Source organism: Folsomia candida, unplaced genomic scaffold, assembly GCF_002217175.1.
Source record: "Folsomia candida strain VU population unplaced genomic scaffold, ASM221717v1 Fcan01_Sc033, whole genome shotgun sequence".
In the NCBI taxonomy this organism is placed as follows: domain Eukaryota; kingdom Metazoa; phylum Arthropoda; class Collembola; order Entomobryomorpha; family Isotomidae; genus Folsomia; species Folsomia candida.
The window spans coordinates 21,487-43,165 of record NW_019091225.1 but is presented as its reverse complement, the minus strand read 5'-3'; the positions used below and the strand labels follow the sequence as shown (position 1 = coordinate 43,165).

The window sequence follows — 21,679 nt, the reverse complement described above, 5'->3', positions numbered from 1 at the left end:
ACAAACTTGCACCTGGACCCGGTTTAAAAACTTGTTTAAATGCAAATGCCTCTCTGATATCGGGTGGGAATTTAATTTTAGTGATATTTTATAAACCAGAGAGAGAGTAGAAATAAATGAGATGAGGTTGGTTGCTCTGGGCATAATTTTGATCATACAAAACGGCTGTCTCTCGAGCTCTGCAAAAATATTTCTCGCTACATTTTTCTCTGTCAACATCAAGAACATCACGAAAAACGACTGCGACAAAGTTCATGTTTCCCGTACATAAATTCCCTCCGGACAAATTTTCCAGTTTTTATCCTCCTCTTTCAAAAATGAATCGAATTGAATTTGAAATTCAGTTTAGGGCACACTTTTTACCATCATGAACGAACGAACGACCAGATCCACTCTGATGCATGCATCGTTAATGGTTATTTCTCAGCTTAAAAGATGATGATTCAATGTGTGTGCTTTCATTTATGCAAATCGACCCGTATTTTCACTTCACCCTTCGCTCTGAGAAATAGGGCACCCACCCCTCAATTAAGTTTCGTGGTGTAAATTGTAACCTATGCAAGTTGGAAGGATGGATGGATTGCATAGTGGTTGGCACATGGGTAAATATTGGGAGATGATCAGTGATCCAGTTATGCAAATCGGGGGACGGACCCATTCTTTTACTAGCTGTGACGTATGTAAATGTATGCAAATATGAGAACTGGACTCATTTTAGGAGTATTATTGGAGGCAAAATTACGACTGAGAATAATGATAATGACATTGTTAACTGGGGAATAATTCATATTTCATGATAATGAATTGTTTAGTGGTTAAACGGTAGTGAAAATTTTCGAAATTTTTTGAATTTTAGGAGCAACTTAAAAAATTCCGTATTTACAATTTTAAGGTACACTTTAGTGATTTTTTTGGAATTTTCAGTATTTTAGAAGTAAATTCAGGATTTTTTTCTATTTTATGTATAATTGAATAGTTACACATTAGGGAAATTTTGGGAATTTTCAGTATTTTAGAAGCAAATTCAGGATTTTTTTCTAATTTACGTACAATTTCAGCTCATTCTATGCACACATAATTACAAATATTAAAAATATTTGATTGCTTTCTCCCAGAGTTTGAAAACTTTGCAGGTTTTGTTTCACTACTTCAAGTCCCAATTTTCTCTCGACCTGGGAAATAGAGATGGTGATACGATGACACGACGACCCATCCGACCGTGCTCATCCAGCATGATGGTAATGCGGTAAACAAGGTTTGCCTCGCATGAGAGATGAGATCAGATTCAAAGTTGTGGGGTTGTGAGAAATGGAAGTCAATGCGGATCAAAGATGACATAAAATTTCCACATGAAAGATCACAACGAGATCATGCATCTCTCTGAACACTTTCTCCCCGTCAAACATCCTCATCTGTCACCACCACCGAGTCCACCGGCCACGATTTCTCTCTCCAGATCACATCACTGCCTCCCTTTTTGCCTCACTTGGACCTTATGATGTAATAATAATCATCATTTTTTCCCTACATTGTGGTCCATTCGATAGTGCAGTAATATGTATTTTCAGTGCATTAAGTTTCATCATGTTTTCTTACATAAGAAATGACCAGGGAGTGGATATCTAGTTATTTCCAACTTCTTTTATTTCATGACGGTCAAACTTTGTGGGTGTTTTCCTAACTCGAATTGAGCACAAAAATTTCAAAATTGTTTTTACATTTTGTAAGTTCTCAGGCAATATATTGGTAAATATTTCTGCTATTACTTTAAAAATAAGTAAATGTTTTAGATGTTTTTTCAAAAATACAGATATTCTGTAAATATTTCAACGATGTGAGAGACGAAATACATATTTTCGCTGAAAGAACTTGGTCCACAAAAAATCCAGAGCATTAAATTCAAAAATACAAATTTTTTGTTTTTATGTTGTTTTTTGGTACATATTTCGTACATGTTTTGGCCTTTCTCCGTAAATATTAAAATATGTACCAGTTTCAGCGATTTTATGTAAATATATATCCACCCTCTGGAAATGACCGTCAGAAGTTCGATATTCTTATGTCACTTATCCCATGAGGACGACCAACTGCCTCTGACGGGGGAGTTTTGATAACCTCGTCAACGTCGACGGCGACTTCATCATCATTTACGTCTTCATGAATGAACTACTTCAAAGCCTTCGGTACGATTACTTTGTCCGTATGCATTATGACGTTTCGATTGCTGCATTATAAATATCCTTATGTACAAGCCGAGAACGCCCCCGGGGAACCTATTCAAGGGAGAAATTGTATCCTTACTTGCAGCAATATTTTTAGACTCGCCTGGCCGAACGACCAAACCAAATGTCATTTTTTTAAGATATGATGATGATGATGATTGTTATAAATAAAATAAAAAAATGAAAGTAATCAACTTATTGAGTAATTTGAGAAGACTGGCAAGTATCCAGTCAGCCAGCCCTTGTCCATCCGATCAAAACTGGATCCTCCCCCTTCACATCGTTTCGTCTCAACGGCATGGAAAAGAGTTCAAATTTTGTTACGCGCATCTCACACGTGACGCCAAAATTTTTGTAATTAATGATTTTTTCACCATTTTACGGAAACTACTTCCTGGTATTTTTCGATGGATGCATGGGTGACCAATTTTTGTGCATGTATGTACATCCGTTCTCTTATCCATTTCACATATATCGGTTGTTCGATGTACAACGTACATTGCCATTCGACCAGGTGAGAAATTTCAGTCTGCTTTTTGGCCCTCTCCTCCGACAAATGAAGGCCAGGCACGTCAGAATGCTATCAAGCGAGAACCTGGAGGAAATACGGAGGCGTTTTCTATTGCCTTATGAGATTGCTGGGGGGCGTAAGTTTGCTCGCGTAGGAAAAAATCTCGATGTCCTAAATTCAAATCGGAATCCAATACTACGACTTCAACATGCTATACATCGCCGCTTGCTAAAGGTGAGCAAATGTCAATCCAACAAACTCCTTCTTCAGTCAGTGTTTCGTTTCTTGCGGGTTTGCTAAATACATTTCTTGCACTGTAAAGCAAGAAACGCGAAAAATGGGAGGTGCAAGAAACTGGGAGAAAGTGCACGAAATATGCGCCATCCAGCCACGCGCCGTATGATCTATAGCGTCGGGAACTTATTTCTTGCGCCTTGCATTTCTTGCAGGTCAAAATAGCTGTAACAAACAGAGTTTAATTTCTGGCGGGTTTGACATTTCTTGCACTTCAAACCAAGTAACGCAAGAAATGTGAGGTGCAAGAAACTGCAAGACAGTGCAAAAAATGTGCGCCATTAAGCCTGCGCCGTATGAAGTACAGCGGCGAGGGGTAGTTTCTTGCGCCTTACATTTCTTGCAGGTCAAAATAGCTGCAAGAAACCACTTTCTTCCCGTTATTTCTTGCATGTGATTACTTGCACCCGAAACACTGTCCTTCCTATTGTTACTTCTTCGTCTTTGGCGGAGGGTGAAATTATGGATTCGAATACGGCATAAATGAGCAGTCTTCTTCTTAAGGTGTAAAAAAAAGTTGGGTCGAATTCGAATTCGAATACTAGCAGCTATTTAATTCTTGTTCTTTTCCTGCAACGAGGTGGGAGCGAACGAGTCGTCCATCAGATATTTTTGACGGACAGGGATCCGCCTTCTCTTTGCACATTTGTGTACAATTAATGACTTACACCATTACGAACATGCCATGCTCTCTCTCTGAAATATTTCAGCTCCAATCTGCATTAAATTACTTTCCGGCTGAAGGGGACTAGTACTCAGCCGTTCCTGAGTTATTAACACTTATTCGGGAATTGTAATTAGAATTTTTTAGTATAAAATTAAGTTGAAGAGTTGTGACTGAATTTGGCTTTAATCTCGTCTCAAATTGAATGGAAAAGGAATGTGTGTAGGAGAGAAGAACAAATTAGTGGGCTGGAATTGCCAAAGGAAATTAATACCGGGTTTTCACCACGGCGGTACTATGACACGGACGTAAATTACTTTATGTGTTAAAAATTAAGCAATTTTTCATGTGCAGAAAAAGGGCAAAAATATATGAATATGTATGTATGCAAACGATATAAATTGTAAGGAAAGGATATTAACAGAGGGCGGATATATATTTAAGAAGAATAGCTGAAATATGTATTTAATATGACGCCAAAATATTTACGAAATATGTATATGTACGAAAAAAAATCTAAATTTTCGCAAAATTTGCACTTCTGAATATAAGTTCTCTGGCTTTTTTTGCAGTCGAATTTCGCTGAGAAAAAAATTTCATCTCGTATCGTTGAAATATTTACAAGATAAGTTGTAAGTATATGTACTTTTGAAAAATATCCAAAATACTTGGAAATATTTGGAAATTTTTATCCATGCGAGTTCGGGAACACACCCGCAAGGTTTGACCGTCCGTCATCATCAAATGAACAGGTTGAAAATAAATACATATCCGCACTCTGAAAATTAAACTTATGGCTGGTAGATTTACACTTATGCACACATTACTTGGAGGAGGCAAAGATAACAAGCAGCACGTCATAAATGGAGACGAAGCGAAATAGGTGTACGTAATCAAAACATGGTAACAATAAATGCTCTTGGCACTTCTCGGATGAGATGCGAGTTGATTGTTTTTCTTAATGAGATAAGAAGAAAGTCAAGTCGACTTGATGGACTCGGGGGAGGCGAGTACAACTTGTTGTGCGTCAGTGTGAAGGAAGGGTTGTCTTTTTAGCACCTTTGGATTCGAGAGGACTTGTGAAGGGCAAGTGTTAAAACGAGTACTAATTGCTAGGATGGACGCGTATTGGATGTCATGTTTGGCCAGAGGAAGAAAAAGAAGAACATACAATGATCGGCATATTTATAGAGAAACTTGTTGGTTGAAAATATACATAAATGTTGTGCTGTTTAAATATGCTCGTTTCATTATCATTCCAGCATTAATAAGCACTAATACGAGTACTCGTACATGTTGTGTACACTAAAATGTATAAAATTGTACATTTGCATTATGTACATATTTCCTGCATTGATGTTTATGTATCAGAACGGTGTAAATTATTCCGGGATGAATAGACTATTCAGAATAGTCATATTCTAATTTTACCAAGTTTTACCAGTTACAAAATCGATAATCACTACTGTCAACTGGTGGCGATTGCGATCTGCGATTTACCTCTTTCTGAATTAATTAATTTCATTTTGCAACAATGATTACATAAGTTTTGAGTTTTATATAAAATTTATGGCAATTTCTAAAAATATGTAATCATCTCATCCATTGCATCTGCATGTATTTGTCCGAAATTCAAATTTAAACCTTGTGACTCTCCAAGCAGAAGAAGATAACGTCACTTTTCCACATAATTATCCTCTCTCTTGACACTTGCACCACACCCGTCCATCCATCCAGCCTTCCACACCACCTTTCCCCAAACTGGAAGAATATTACGTATGCATTTGTTCCCCCAGAATTTTGAATTTAAACCGAACAACAAGAAACACGACTTGGCTATTAGACCTCACGAATAATTGATAACATGCAAATCTCACACGGAAGTGGAAATGGAGGGACAAATACAAATGGACAAGAGCACTTCATGTATTTCCTGCCATCCATCCACCCAGTTATGCAATAATATTTATCCTTCCCTTATCTCCACTTCACGATAAGTCAGACGACGGCTCCCATTATTAGATGACGTCAAGTATGTATGTAACTAATCAAGATCCAACATTTTACACCGTATTGCACTCCTGTCTCTCATTATATGAGGCATGAAACAGGTACTAAACGGGTTGTAAAAGTATGTACGTGGCACAAAATGGGCATAAAATGAAATTTCCAGTTTACTTACTCACATATTAGCTCACAATTTCTCTAGGGAGAGAAGAATAGAGTGCGTAGGCAGTGCCCGCGGAAGCGTGGGGATTGAGGGACAATGTCCCCGCGGTTATTCGATGTCCCCCTCATCTCCCCATGTTATTTAAACCTCTCCCTCCCCTATCCTACAATGTTAATGTCCCCACAGCTTCCGCGGCCACTGTGCGTAGAAGGTATAAAGTGTCATCAAAATGCAAATTTAAACCTTGTCATGTGTCTCTTTATTCCGGACGTGATGTGAGTTTGATACCTCATGAAGCGATTCACATGTTTCAGTGTCAAACGTTAATGGCTTGTGTGTGATGTACGTACAGCAGTTTCAATTAGTTTATTACTCAGTTATTTATTACGTGTCAGTCATCATACGAAGAAGTAAATGCGTGTCATTTAGACGGAACTTTAGCCTGTTAAATATTTAACTTCTTCATTATATTGACAATTTCGGATGGGATGAGAATTATAATAATTACATTGGAACAAGCGCTTTCCGACTTTCTCGTGGATAACAACCTTTCTCCATTTTCTTTAATTACGACCAAAATAATTATAACTGACGTTTAATTGCTTTAATCAAAACATTAATTATTACAGAGACACGTCGCCTTGTTCTAATTGCTCTTCCTTTAATCATATCAAGTTTCATTTCAAGGAGTCGCATATTTAATTCGTTTTTGGGATGGAAATTCGAACCCGTGTCTCATCTCAGGGTCTCACTTTATAAGATAATTGCTTTATTAAATCTACTTAATTGTTCAGTTAGTTAAATACTTATTTCTCCCACTCAGAATCTCGTTTGGCACTTATTTTGTTGATTATCCATCCGTACAAGTCAGTAATTTCATGCTATATGTACGTACGCATATCCAACTTTTCACGAACTAAACAACAGTTGCCGTCTTTTAATCAATGTCTCTTCGCCCCCTAAGGAAACGCCCCTTCGTCGAAAGAGTCAAGTGTTAACGTCGCTTTATCACGATAAAATATTCTTAATCATAGAAAAGAGGGAGGACATTTTTAGAAAATATGAGAAAACTTTCAACTTTGTGTAGGAAGGAACTGTCGGTTCAATTACTTTCTTATACTGTTACTGAACATATAAAAGATCACCAATCCTAACAATTTCCTATACAAAATGACAATGGAGGTCTCCCAGCGTATGCTCTCAGATTTTGGTCAAGTCAGTGTCAAATTGACACTGTCAATCGATCACAAATTTAATTCGTGTGAAATTTGCGAAAGACACGATCTCCCAGTGGTCACATTTACTAGAGATATTTGCATCCAAAGAGGAGAAACGCGCCATAACGTTGACAAAATACAAAATTTACTGCGCATTTTCTCCTCTTCGAATGCAAATATCTCTGCCAAACCTGGGCATTGTCGTTGGCAAATTTCATACTAATTAAATTTGTGATCGGGTGACACTAATTTGGTCAAAATTGGACAGCATACACTGGGAGACCTCCATCGTTAAGTACACGGGATTCTTGCACAAAAAAAGGATACCAATAAAATACGGAAAGTTACATTTTCGATTTTTTAAAGAATTTTACCATCAAAATTATTATGAATGATAACTTGTCCACTGTAACAATATGCACCCAACAACAACAACTTTCACCAACTTCGACTCCATGCTTAATGGAGAAAGTACAGATAAAATTCAATTGTTCGGTCACACGTCAAACGAGAGAAAGTTATAACTTTAACTTGAACTTGTTAAAGATTCCGTTTACAAAGCGGTTGATGATGATCATTGCTTTATTTAGTTTGGTGGAGTAAAAGCAGGCAAGGCGAGGCAAGAATTGGTCTCAACTGCCAAACTAACTTAACAAAGGGACAAGTCTAACTCCATTTTGAATTTGTACTGTGTGGCCCGTCTTCCCCTTGTTGTGTTGTCACTCATTCACTTTTCCTGGCATTATGGGGACGTCAAACTTACTTACTTGGTGATGGTACAGGAACAGGATAACTTTAACTTGCTCAATTCTTGGACCAATTTCATCCCAAAGTTTGGTTTCGTTGGTAGGGTTGAGTTGAGTTTGGTTTATTTGTCCTCAATAAGAAAGTAAGTATGGAAGTGAAGATTCCGTCACTTTCTCCCCTCGCTTTCTTTCTTTACAAACCTCTTCACCAGGAAGATATCGTGGAAATAGAGGCGTCTCTGCGTAGAAAATCCTGTTTTTCTGCATACTTTATACCCAGACCTTGGTGGATGTACCTTTCTGTTCTATCCTACGACTCACTAGTGCGAGTGACCAGTGGCCGCGGAAGCAGTGGGGACATGTGGGAACATTAACATTGTAGGATAAGGGAGGAAGGGGTTTATTTGTCCCTCTTTCCCACCAACGCTTCCGCGGTCACTGCGAACGACCTACGTTTTATTCTATCATTTGTATCTATATAGAAGGCAAACAAAAATAAGTTTGGCCGAACTTGGGTTGAAATAGCTCAACAACACGAACCCTGGATTGCGATGATGATAGTAAAACAGTGATATGTATCTTACAACAAGTAGTTTTATTTAGAGTTAGACATGCATATGCTCTTGGCAATTTCGTAGTGAAATAATACCAAGCGGTATTCATATAAATATGACTATACCAACGTGGTAAGTATGCAACAGTAAATATACAGATGAGGTATTAAAGTTTTACCATACCGGTAGCAAAATTTTACCGACCAGTGTAATTTTAATACCAAGCGGTAGCAATTTTAATAACTAGAAATCAATACCTGCACGACTTTATCAGGTTTCTAACAATTAATTCTCCTAAGTTTCTTCGTATTTTTTTCTTCAAAATTCCACTCTTAATATGAGCTAGCTTTCTACGAGTTGGTTGACGAGAGGAGGAAATAATCGAATGAACAAACGGGATGGAGAAGGAGGGCGAAATCGGAATGAGAATGAATTGAAGGATTCGATTAGTCGGTGGGGGACGGATTGTGTCATGACGATGTGGTCCCCAGAGGATGGGAAAACTCCTTCGTCTTTGCAACCCCACTTTCTCGTCATGCTCGTTCAAAGAGGTTTCACATCTGGTCCATCGCATTACCACCGTTCACTTTCCAAGCAGTGATACATTTTTAGAACAAAAATCCGCTACTGATTTATAAAATGTATTAACATTTTTGGGTGACATTATTACACAAAGTTTCAAGGGTTCCTTAGGGCATTATTGATACATATGTATCAATAAGGCCTTTATCCTAAAGGTGGTGACTAAACGGCTTATTAGCTACAAAATGCTACATTTTCGGGTGAGCGGAGTAAAATGCAGCAAAATTAGAGCTGTAATGCGTTCTATTATGCAGAAATGTGCTAAATATTTGCAAAAATGAACTAAAAATGAACATTAAATTTGACAAAAAGCAACCGCTGCCCCGAGTGAGACTCGAACTCACGGCCTTCAGATTATGAGACTGACGCGCTAACCAACTGCGCTACCGAGGCGGAGCGTAACTGGAGTCGCACGTTTAGCTGGACAAGTACATCTTTGCTGTCTTGCACAATGCCATTGTTTCTTAAATCTGACCTTGATCCTGCTAGTGACCATTCGTGGAGTGGCGTGTATTATGTTAGGTTAGTTTTTAACTCGATTGAAAATAGCTCATCTCAGATGGCTTCGACAGAATGGAGAGGAATTTGCATTATTATAACGCAGTTGTTTGTCTAAAACGGTTTGTCGAATAAATTTAGAGCATAGATTTATGTTATGTGCAACACAATTGGGTGGAGAGGTAATTCACGATAACAAGAAAGTCAACTTGTAAGTTTTAAATGCCCTCTGAGGATGAGAGGAGCGTATTTTATTCAAGAGACAAGTGGCATGACAACCATCTACCGTTTTATGCATACATATAATGCAACATTCTGAATGCGACATGTAAAAATTAGGTGAATTAACTAATTAATTCCTGACATTTTGAAACTTTAAAGATTTTTTCAACATGCAAACAACTAACTTGTCCAGCCACTTGTCCTGATCTACTTGTCCAGCCAAAGTTACCGGCCTAACTACGCTCCGCCTCGGTAGCGCAGTTGGTTAGCGCGTCAGTCTCATAATCTGAAGGCCGTGAGTTCGAGTCTCACTCGGGGCAGCGGTTGCTTTTTGCCAATTTTTTAAGATTTTTGAGCAAATTTTTATTAATTTTTGCAGATATTTAAACCTTCCTTAGACACAAATGTCCAGTTCTAATGTTGAAACATTTTAACTCAATTTTAAAAGCTTTTTTGTAACTTTGATTCAATAAAATAAATCCGTATCTCACTTACTATATTAAGCGCGTTAATTTTAATACGTACATAATCGTTGATCTAGATATTATTGCCCTTCGTTTAAAATGTTCCATTAAATATCCACGTTTTCAAAAAGACCTTCAGTTACACTTGTATGAGCATTTTTTAAGACCTTTCTTTACAAATCTGAATCATATTTTTGGCTCAGAAATATTTCATACATATGCAATATTTGTTAATAACACGTAAACACGGAAAAAACGTTCCCGAAATTTGGTTCTAAATATTATTATGCTCCAAAATTTATGACCTTTCTCCCCACGCATGCCACCCACTCACCCTAAAAACAGGTCCAACTTATGCATGTATTTTATGCATATTTCACTTTCACCCCAACATGCACATTATTTTGAGTCGTATAATATTTGTCCAGGGTAAAAGAAGAGGAATAGTTTTGGGTCCTTCCCTCTTCGCCGTGGTGACAAATGAGGTCCATTATTTCGAGAATTTCTTCGACCCTTGGCAGCAGAAGAGTGTGTGCATCGTCACGCTTCCTGCTTTCACTCGGGCCTCGCGTGGGTGAAAGTCCATCTTTTCCTCCGTTTTCAGGACGGGGTAAAAAGGAGGGGTTGCTTTATTCCGGAGTGAGTAATGTGGGTCCATGACCGGTATTACCATTTGGAGAGAGAGGGGGCAGAAAAGGGTGATATTTGCATTGTCCGTATTATTTATCACTTATCATGAAACACTTAATATTAACTGTTTTACAAATTTTGTTTAAGAAAATTATTGCAAGATATCAAAATTTCTTAAAAATAAGACTGCTTTTGTGGAAAAGTCGATGGTAAATAGTAGATAGTTTAAAAAAATATTTTTCTCCTCAAATTATGGAATTTCCCGACCAATGTTAAAAACAGAATTTTTCGTGTTTTTCATACAAAAACTAAAAATCGGAAACTCATCGAAATAAGCATTCATCTTTTAGAGGAAATAAGTAAAAAAAAATTAATTGGTTGATATCTTGTTTAATTATGAAGTCAAAATTGTACTTATGACAAATTTTATAGGAAACTCGTTCAGTTTTTGCTAAAGAGGTTTCTGGAATTTTTCTGCTATTTTTTTTTACAAAAAAAAACGTTACAAAATCCAAGCTGCAATAATCCCAGTCTCATTTGAACCACATGAACCATGGGATTGGCTAAAGTATCCTTTCTTACTGAATTGATTGATCGCAGATTAACCTGCCAGCCCCCAAATTGAATCGGAATCGGGGAATTAATCTCGGTTCCTTGTTTTTCAGATGTGAAACGTTAGGTTACAAATAAAATCCGTGAACATAAGAACAATCCGTCATCTTATATCTGTAATTGGGAATTATGAATTAAGAACAATGATCCGTTTACTCGAATCAATTTTACGAAAGAAACTGTTCTCTTGATTCGTTTACTTATGTACCACCTGAGATGCTGTCTCAATAAGTATTCATCATTTTAAGGCTGTAATCGGACCTTCAAAACAAGCCCTACAACAATATTTTGTTTTCTCCTTTGTTATTTTTTACATATTATTTTCTCCCCAATTTGAAGTAGGAGTGGTTTGGTTTTTGCTGGTGTGGCGGTAATCTTGAAATTCCTTCGAAAAGGTTACGGAGGAGGAAAAGCTAATGGAAAATTCATGAAACTGATGTCGCCCGTGTGTCATAAATAACCTTGCGATTGTGACACTTTAGGCACGACCCTGAAGCTCAAAAGTGAAAAGTATGTATTTTCCAACCCCTCGTCTGACTTTCTCTCCCTTTTCGAGTACTCTGTGGATGTATGTGGTGAGTAAGATGACATGAAATGGATGCACTTTTCCAGACTGTAAAAACTAAACGCTTTCTTCCCCCGTCGGTTGGTTAGTTAGGTACGTAACATTAAGAAGAAGAAGACTAAGAACAAAAAGAAAGGGTCGCATTTCTCAATATTTAACCTCCCCTACCATGTCGGGAAGAAATACAAGGAGCAACCAACTCTTACCATCATTAAGTGGCATCAGTCGCTTTTTGTGATCGTTTTGTCCGTCCGGCAGGATATCTCCAAAATGCCTCAACATAATCGACCGCCGTTTTCCCCATTGTGCATCCAATTTTTAGTTCTCGGTCGATTTTGAATATGAGGTCAATCGGACCACCCCCCACAGCGCGAGGGGGTGTGGTCTAAAATTAAGTTTAATTTGCATATGTAGTGTCATTTTAAAGGAAACCAATGCCGTCAATATTTTTGACCGCCGACTAAGCCATGACCGTGAGGACGAGGTCAAAGGGCATAAATCGCATAATTTTCATGTGATGCAATTTTACATTTTACTGTATGACGCCACTTTTTTACGTCCGTTTGACCCGGTTTATCGAGTATTTACTTAACTTCCCTATTTTATTTCCTCCTCCTCCTTTGGCACTTTCAATTACTGCATTTCGCCAAATTCACTTCCTGTTTTCAACTCCTGCAGGAATACGACGAGTGGAGAATCATGCTGGAATTTCAGGGAGAGAAAAGAAACAACTGAAACAAACTCTTACATACACGCACATTTCACATAGAATCTCGTCAAATAAAATTTTCATGGAGAGAGATTAACTCCCAAAATGAGTTTTCCTCCGTCCTTTTCTCCTCCCGTACATGCATGGCTACTGAAGTGGACGAATTGTAAATTGTCTTGTGCTCCTGAGAGGTTAAGTGTTTCTGGATTTTTGTCCAGAGGGTTTCCACCGACTGGCTACTTGTTCGTTCCCAAAACTATTGTGGAAATGATGTCGGGTGAACCCACATTAAACATAAATAGGACCGAGACACGAATCAGGAAGGAGAGAGAAGATGATCACGAAACGTTGTTGTTGAGATAAAGTTCACCATTGTTGCTGCAGACTCAATTATTATTTTGGATGAAATAATATAAATTCTATACGTGACCAATTAGTGAGAAATGTCTTATCTGCGTTATGCTTACAAATTGTATGTATACTGGTTCACCCCGCGAAGACTTTCTCAATTTTTCAGACCCATAATAAATAGGTACATATTTATTTCATGCATTTTTCCCATCACGCCATATTTTCTGCTTTCTCTCTGACCGATACAAAAACTGTCCACACTAAGGAATCTAAATTTTTCAGCTAACCGAACATCCCGTTTCCTAAGATGTGTTTAGTAGTAGTAGTAGTAGTATGGTTTATTATTACTGTGTTAAGACATAAATCATTACAATTATTTCCAATATCGAACACAGGTTGCAATAAGTCAGTATAAAATAACTAAAAATTGAATCTAATTAAGTAAGTTTAACAAAGTATGATCATTTCATTTGTGGTTTAAGAGTAAAAGTTTGTTTACAGTGAGTATTTTTGGAATACAAATTCGTCATTTCGTTTTTGTAAAATTAACTGGCGTAGGGCTCTGTTAAATTCTCCGGAGGATTTAATTTCTTTGATACTTGTAGGCAAATTATTCCAATACTGAGTGGCCCAATAAAAAAACGACTTCTTCCCTATACTTGTTTTAGGATAATTAAATGCAAGATTACCATTACTTCTGGTCGAACTTGTGACTAAAGTAAAATAGCTAGAGAATTCTTGTGTAACATCAGTTTTATGTATGATGTGCTGGAAGAGAAACTTTAAACCATATAATACTTTTCTCTCTTCAGTGTATAAAACGTTGGCAATTTCTACCCTGTCGTTGCACGAAACAATATCTATTTTAAAATTCAAAATGTTTTTGATCAATTTGTCCAGTTGCATGCAAGTGTAAACATTTGGGAAGTTGGCTTTAAGAATTTGAGTTTTTATATCAGAAAGCTGATCAGATCTGATTTTTATACCCTGTCGATATAAGTGTTTCGGCAGGGGTTTCAAGTTGTTGCTGAAAAATGCGCCACAACAAAGAGCAGAAAACGATGACTAATTTCCCGGATTGTGTATAGTTATCATCGTGGCGAGAATCCATACGTAAAAATTTCGATAAAACTATGTACCTAAACTATGTACATACGCAAATTAAAGTAAAAGCAACAAACAGTTCCATTTTTTCAACACATTTTCCCTTTCTCATACAAAAACTGTCCACACACAAATCTAAATTTTTCGGCTGACCGAGCATCCCGTTTCCTGAGATGTGTTTAGTTGCAAGTGTAAACATTTGGGAGGAGAGGAGAGTGATGCGATATGAAAGGAAAAGTCTCAAGGGAGGAGACAAAGGAAATTGCTTCGGGACACTTTTTGTCGCGAGATGATTCCGACGACTACGACGGACCCTCTTCCAGTTCAAATTCGTCTCTCTTCTGTCACCTAGTCATGCATAAAATGTAAAAATGGACCACAGATGCATATTCCATCACCACCCACCCTTCTCCCACCGAGGATAAATTGAGGCACCAATTCGTTCCTCTTCTCGACTTGGTGTGGACACAATCTCCTGAGATTTATTGGGGGTGAAAACAAGTATGAATAGAAATTTGTCAAGGAAGAGAGAAAGTTGTCACACACGCCAACAAGGAGAGAAGAAGATGGACGTGGGTAGAGTTGTGGTTGTTCCCATGTCCAGGACATTTATGGCATGTCAAATTTGCCCTGTATTTAAATTAAGGCCTCTAGAAGGCAATATTGTACAAAATGGACAGGGATGTTTATGCCGTGCTCAAGAAATGCTCGGGATTTATTTTCATGCCATGGGCACTGTGCATCTTTATATTTATGGCATGTCCTAATTGCCATGTATTTAAATTAGTGCAGAGAGGTTGTACAGATATTTATGCCGTGGTCAAAAATGCATTTATTTTCATGCCAAGGACATCAATATCATTTATACCTAAACCACTTTTATTTATTTATTTTAAAACATTTTCGAGTTAGGGAACGAACTAAATAAACAATGTAATCTATTTTAAAATACGGATATACTACTCAATTAATTAATTCATCTTTTAAAATATTTAAATGCGTAACTCTTCACACACAAAAAGAGCAAGTCCTACGACGTTACTTAATATATTGCATTCTGTAATAATTAATAGTTTAAAACATAATAATACGATTGCATTCTTGATCATTTCCTTCAATCCAGATCATTTTCACTTATTACATACTCTGTAGAATAGCACTGCTAAAAAATGTGTACTGTAACTAACTCTAATTACATAATTAATTGGATTGAATACTTATTATTTACATAATCTAAATGTAATTAATTGTCAAAAAATTATGTATGTAAATATTAGTCAGCTCGGAAAATTGAAATTCTCGTCGACCAAGTGTATTTCACCTTCGACCCGTTTTTCAAGTTGCAATTTTTCTGAAAGTACGGTTTCAACTGGCTCCATCGGATCGTATAGCACACATTTGCGGAGGGTTGCTCGTCGCGATAAGGCTGCACAGGAATGGTCCATTGGAGGTCTGGCGTTTTCTTGAATTTATTAAAGAATCCCTGCAAACAAAACAAGGGAAAATCTGGATTAAAGTCACGCCACATATTTAACACGGGGTAAAATATCCCGTTTACAGTAAACGAAATGTAGCAATAGGGTGAAACAAGATTAATTTTCAAAAATTTTGTGACCACACCCTTTGACCTCGAGGGGGGTCCGATTGACCTCAAAAATTGGCATGATCCTCCCCCTGGGGTCATATGTACTATGCCACAAACCGATCTCGACTATCTCGATCCGTTCTCCCGTTAACCTGCTGACGGACAGACAGACAGACGGACAAATTCTTGTCTAACATGGCTTCACTCTATAACAACGCAACGGTCCAGCTAAGTAAATATTTAGCGCTAAAATTCATGCAAACTTCCGCACATAAATATTAACCAAGTCAATTGCTAATTTAAGCAGCCGCTATTTCGTTAACCGTCCCGTCATCCAATTGAGGTCAACAGTCTCCAATTTAAATTCAAATTAAATCTATAACTGCGAATATAACTTTCTCACGAGGAAGGTTAACGATGCAAAAAGATGCAAATCGAAATTGCACCAATTTCACAATCCTCTTTTGAATGGCCGCGTTAATTTGCAAAGTTGGAGGTGAATGCAATCGCACAACTTAAAGATAAACTATTTAGTTATGTAAATGTGTAAAATTATCCAGTATGAACTACTTCAATACTTGATCCTATGTAGTACCAGCCTGTTCTATGTCATGTCATGCCATGCCAAGCTATGTGCTCAAGTGTTTATTTATGGTATGCAGCCTAAAATAACTACATCAACGACGAGACGCAATTTAAGATCGGACACATAATCAGCCAAAATTCAGTGTACATAAATATTTAGTCGGTGATGATATGCCCTGGAATAATCACGTTTACATAATTAATTCATCACCCATTTAACTCACCTTAGATTCCTGCGAGTAAATTGTTATCGTGGTTAAGTAACGTTTCGCTTCCTCCTTCGACCCGAGGAATGAAATCCAGCCGTGGAATACTCCTGGGAATTATAATTAATTAAAGTTCTTATCGATTTTGCACGCATTTGGTTTGACAGCTTCCTTATTTCGCAAATCGTAAAAATATGTATTTGCGTACCATTTTCATTGCATCCTTGCGAAAAGAAGTAGCGTCCACCTTGACATATGTAGTCAGGAAGATATGTCCCATCTAAGGAGGAGGAGAAGATATCGTCATAAATATTCGCAATTTCTGGCATTTCATCATTTCATCCACACCATGGTTCTTCCTCCTCTCATTATTTTGCTACATATTTGCATATAGAATTTTGCATGAATGTATACAAGTCAAGTGCATGGCAAAAAATTTACATGATTCCCATCAAAACAGTTTTATCTCTAGTTTACATAAACACACTTCTGTTAAATTGAATTGAAAATCTGGCTGGATTATTTACTTATTTTGGTGGCGTGGTGTGGTCTGCTTAAATGAAATGTGTGCAAAATTGAGTGAGATTGACCCCTTTCAATCATTTCGTTCGTTATCCGAGAGTCGGGACTAACTATCATCGCAATAACAAAATGCGGTGCTGATAATCGCTTAATATTCGTACTGCATACATAATTCGAGCCGTAATCAGAATAATAATGCAATACGACAAAAGACACGGCAAATCGGCGTAGTGAAACCCCTTATCGTTCACATTGTGTAGCAAATCTACCCAAATTTGAGACGCAGTAATAAATGTAAATTAATTTGTTAGTAAAAACTGATTAACCATTTATCAGATGTAAATAAATATGCCGTTGAGTTGAAGTTGAAGTTGAGCTTAAATTTGGGGGAGAGGATGGTTATCTTCATTTCATGCCATGCCATGCCGATTTTTGTGTATAAACAAAGTATCACATCTCAATTGTTGTTGTTGTGTTGTTCAACAGACGATTTTTTCCGTTCTGTATGAGACCACATATTTGCACATATTAAATTAATTATGCGTGGCCAAAATACATACATAAATAACTGTAAAAATTAATAAAATTTCGAGACAAAAATTGATTATAAAATCATCCTCATTCATTCACGCAAGCACGTGCTCGTCTTCCATTAAATATGGAAATATGACCTTATTATTGAGCTAAATCGGGGAGAAAAACACTTTTTGTTGCGGATTGCAAATTTTACATAAATATGGAAAATGCAAAGTAAGAAGAACAATGACACCAGAGTGACAAGCAGTTTTGGGGATAATGGTAAAATAAACATGGAAAGAAAGTGGTTGGTGGTGTGACTCAGGTGTTTAACTTGACAGCAGATGCTACCACACAGAGTATACAGCTTTTTTATAAATTATGTCGGTGTGTGTGCCCTGAATACCGAGTTTAGTTAGTCGAAAGCTTAAATATTTATAAAGCGTACGTAAACGTATGAAAATGAAAACGAAATAATAAAATCACTTGAGAAAAATAAGGAAAAAAAACTCACTCTGTCCAAAATGTTCCTTGTCACATCCATTTTTAAACTCGTAAAAAATCTGGTCATTTTCAAACCCGAAGGCGGCTGAAATTTCAAATTTGAAAATTTTTTAGTCATCGTAAAGATGCTGATTATAAAAATAGAAGACAATACAATTTACCATGCCGCGTTTTGAGATGATTGATGAAGTTGGAGGTTGGAAGGATAACCGGCTTTGGACAGTAGGTGCAACTTATGCTTCTGAAATTCATGAAAAAAATATGGAATTCTCTCAGTTTACGTAATATTTATGTAACTGCACTTGAGTGAAATGACAAGTAGGTAGGTATCTTATAAAAGCATAAAATTTGACAAATGTGGAGTGTCACGAGTAAAGGGCGGATATGTATTTATTTACGGAAAACATTTACGAAATATGCAAGAAGCAAATTAATAAAATAAAAGTTGGTATTTCTGAATATAATGCACTGGATTTTTTGTAGTCGAATTTCTTTGAATACAAAAAATTTCAAATAATGCCGGAAATGTCTAAAAACCTAGAAATGTGGAATAATATTTCTAAATATTTATAATCTATAAAAGTTAGGGAATACACCACAAAGTTTAGCGTCGGTCGTAATCAAATGAAAAAGTTAAAAATAAATACATATCCGACCTCCGCATCTCGTGTGACCGGCATCTCAATGAGGACGCCATACATTTCTTGAAGAGAAAGGTTCTACAATTAAACTCACCTTGAAACATCGAGATCTTCGAATTTACTGTCTTGTGCGGAATTTTCTGAAATGGTTCCTAAATCCGAGTTTCTTCTCAGTCTTGGCTGCGATGAGCGACGGCGTTTGAATCTCGTGAAGCAGTCTGAACATGGAAGTGGATCCTTGAAAGCACCCGTGTGATTGTTATTCGGAGGAAGAATCTTTTTGCAGATCGGACACTTTAATACTGTTTTCCCACCCGGCACGATCGGCACCCTGTTCTCGTCGTCACTGCAAGAAAAGCATAAGGATGAAAAAATTTGCAAAAAAAAAGAATGCAAAAATTTTCAAACTAAAAACTACTTCAAAAGAATTCTTACATACCTTAAGTACTCGTCGTCAGACATGATGTCACGTGTCTTTAGTAATTAAATTAATCTTCCTCGTTATCCAAGTCACATCTAAATTCGCAAAAAAATAAATATGTAAAGTATGTCACTTGTTAATTATTCGCCACTTCCTCCTTCCTCCGTCTGACTGGACGGTTGGTTAAAGTTAAAATTCATCCCGATTCCATTCGTTTCAAATCATTGCATAATTCTCTACTACTTTTGCAACTCTTCCTTAAGTGTTGCAATTGCAAAACCAAACAAGCCAATAATACAAATATAATGGTTCAAACATTTAATAGTTGACTGACTGGAAAAGTTGAGACTTTTTGTACCCAAGTCCAACCACATACGTACATACAATCATCCTCCTTTTACGTACGTATGTATTGTGTTACGTCAAATAACATAAACATCCACTCACTTACTACAATTTCCATGCAGTTTAGAGGAAGAGGAAATAAACAAGTTCGTGTATCTATAGTCGGCTGTTCAGTTCTGTACTAGTGACACAAAAACTTAAACTATAACCAGTCTCACTTTATCGCCACTGCTGCTTTTATTACGTCCAAAAAACACCAGCAGCTTGAATGAAAATGAAATGCAAAACGCCGACAAAATAAATCATACAAAAGTCGCCTCGTTTTAACTGATCTGTTGTAAAAAAATGGTCTTTTAGCACACAGACACACACTGCGAGACTAAATAATAAGTACTAAATAGACAAACAGTTTAATAATAATCGCGACTGGAAATTTCCTGGACTATTTTATGCACACCACACAAGACAAATTATAGTAACAAGTAGTCCCATTCAGTACACATCTAAATTAATAATGCCAGCGATGAATCGACTCCGGGTACAATGTGGCGTTTGTATTTTTTACTATTGTATTGTTACACACCACCTACGACGCAGATACATGCTGCTTTTTTTCACTCCTTCATGTATTCAATATGTATTATGTACGTACAATGATGAGACTGTTAAAATAGTCGGCCTGGCCTCGGTGTTTCCCGGCGTTTTAGAGAACAACGATAAAAAATAATGGAATGTGATGAATTGCAGTAACTTTCCGTGATAATTAAGTAAAAACAAAAATCAGCACTGACAAGTCTTCAATACTTGTTAAAAATGGTTATTTATCATAATCTCCAACTGAGATTGAGCAACTGACTCTTTGCTTTTCTGAAATCGAACTGAGATTGGTTTTTTAGTGGTCATTGGTCAACCCGTGACGAGTAAGGAATACGGACGGACTTTCAGATCTTTCTGTGTGCTAACTCTGACTCAAATAAAAATTTAAATGTAAGATGAGTTCCTTTGAATTATAAATTATGTATAGCAAAGTAAATCTGCTGCTTCTTCTCTTGTGAATAAAATGAATGGCAATTCACGTCATGTTTTCTTAAAGTTAAATACATTACAAAGTCAGTCAAGATGCTTCATATGCACTCACTCACAATATGCAATTCAATGAAAGGAAGGACTTCTCCGTATAATAATTGAGTGAGATGAGATTAGTCAAACTCAAATTGAACGAGACTCGTCGTTTGTGCCTCCTTTTTCACACTGGCTGACTAATAATTTCCAAATATGTACTCCTTCACCAACACGAAGAATCAAGTACGACATGCAAACTTTTTCCAGATCAGATTAGATTAGACCATTCTCGGGTCCAGAAATAAATAAACTTCTTGACTTGTAAATTGATTTAATTATTTGCACTCTTAGAAATCTGGGATGAAATCAGTACTGACCGGAGTGCATGCATAATTCTACCGGTACTGGTAATAACGGGCATTAGTAATGTCGTGGTACTGAAAAATTTACCACTCAGAAACAAACTACTACCAATCCGGTGATAAGAAGTTATTACCAAATCAATACCAGTACGGAGTATATATGCGACTCTATTACCAGATTTTTAACAGTGTATCTATTTACTTACATGTTTATTTGCGGCGTGTAAATTACTCGTGTAAACTTCCCCACAGCGTTTTTTTGCTATTAAGAAGCTCTCAAAAGAGTCAAAAGTCTCAACTTGACCATTTAGCACTTTATTCCCCCGTCGTCTCACTCACTCCAACTGACGATTAGTTTTAGTTTGGTACTTGGTGGTGCAAAATCGGGATGGGATAACTGCACTTGAAACTATTTTAGTAGATGCACTTGCTTCTTTTTTATCGCGCAGTTACATAAATTCAGCTTAATTTTTCTATCGATATTTGCAAAGATATCATTCATTCATTCGCTTGACTGATTTGCAGCTTAACACTTATGTATTTAGCTTTTGTTAGTATTATTCAACAAAGTCTGGCTGGATTTGGACTGACAAGTGTTAAACCAGTGAGGAATTATTTATTAAGTGCAAAAATGTGGAGATTCAATAATTTCATCGACTCCAGTGAATTACAAAAGAGCGAATGATGACTGCCACCAACTAAACTAAGCACATTACGCGTTACATATTTTATTTAACCGGTACGATACCGTGCAGAGGATGCTGTTTACATGCGATCATACCGAGTTCTAGGTCTCTGTAGTAGGAGGTTCAGTT

The 21,679-nt window shown here is 36.9% G+C and overlaps 1 protein-coding gene and 2 non-coding genes across 7 annotated transcripts; 1 reads left to right on the top strand and 2 right to left on the bottom strand.

The window, feature by feature from the left end:
• Positions 1-9,279: 9,279 nt before the first annotated feature.
• Positions 9,280-9,353, bottom strand: Trnam-cau. Its single transcript has one exon. It is a non-coding gene; the product is annotated as a tRNA-Met (tRNA).
• A 573-nt stretch (positions 9,354-9,926) lies between these two features.
• On the top strand, positions 9,927-10,000 carry Trnam-cau. The gene has a single exon. It is a non-coding gene; the product is annotated as a tRNA-Met (tRNA).
• Positions 10,001-14,971: 4,971 nt separating this feature from the next.
• Positions 14,972-21,588, bottom strand: LOC110860580. 5 transcript variants are annotated; one of them, XM_022109640.2, is made up of 8 exons: positions 21,071-21,588; positions 19,114-19,190; positions 18,769-19,020; positions 18,195-18,274; positions 18,044-18,118; positions 16,700-16,771; positions 16,510-16,601; positions 14,972-15,598 (listed from the first exon to the last, which is right to left on the bottom strand). In XM_022109640.2, exons 2-8 carry the CDS (start codon positions 19,134-19,136, stop codon positions 15,389-15,391), a joined length of 804 nt encoding a protein of 267 aa, XP_021965332.1. In that variant the 5' UTR covers positions 19,137-19,190; positions 21,071-21,588; the 3' UTR covers positions 14,972-15,388. The 5 variants fall into 5 exon arrangements, with proteins under 5 accessions (XP_021965332.1, XP_021965333.1, XP_021965334.1 ...); XM_022109641.2 differs by lacking the exon at positions 21,071-21,588 and adding an exon at positions 20,583-20,601; XM_022109642.2 differs by lacking the exon at positions 21,071-21,588 and adding an exon at positions 20,093-20,389.
• Between the last annotated feature and the right edge of the window lie 91 nt (positions 21,589-21,679).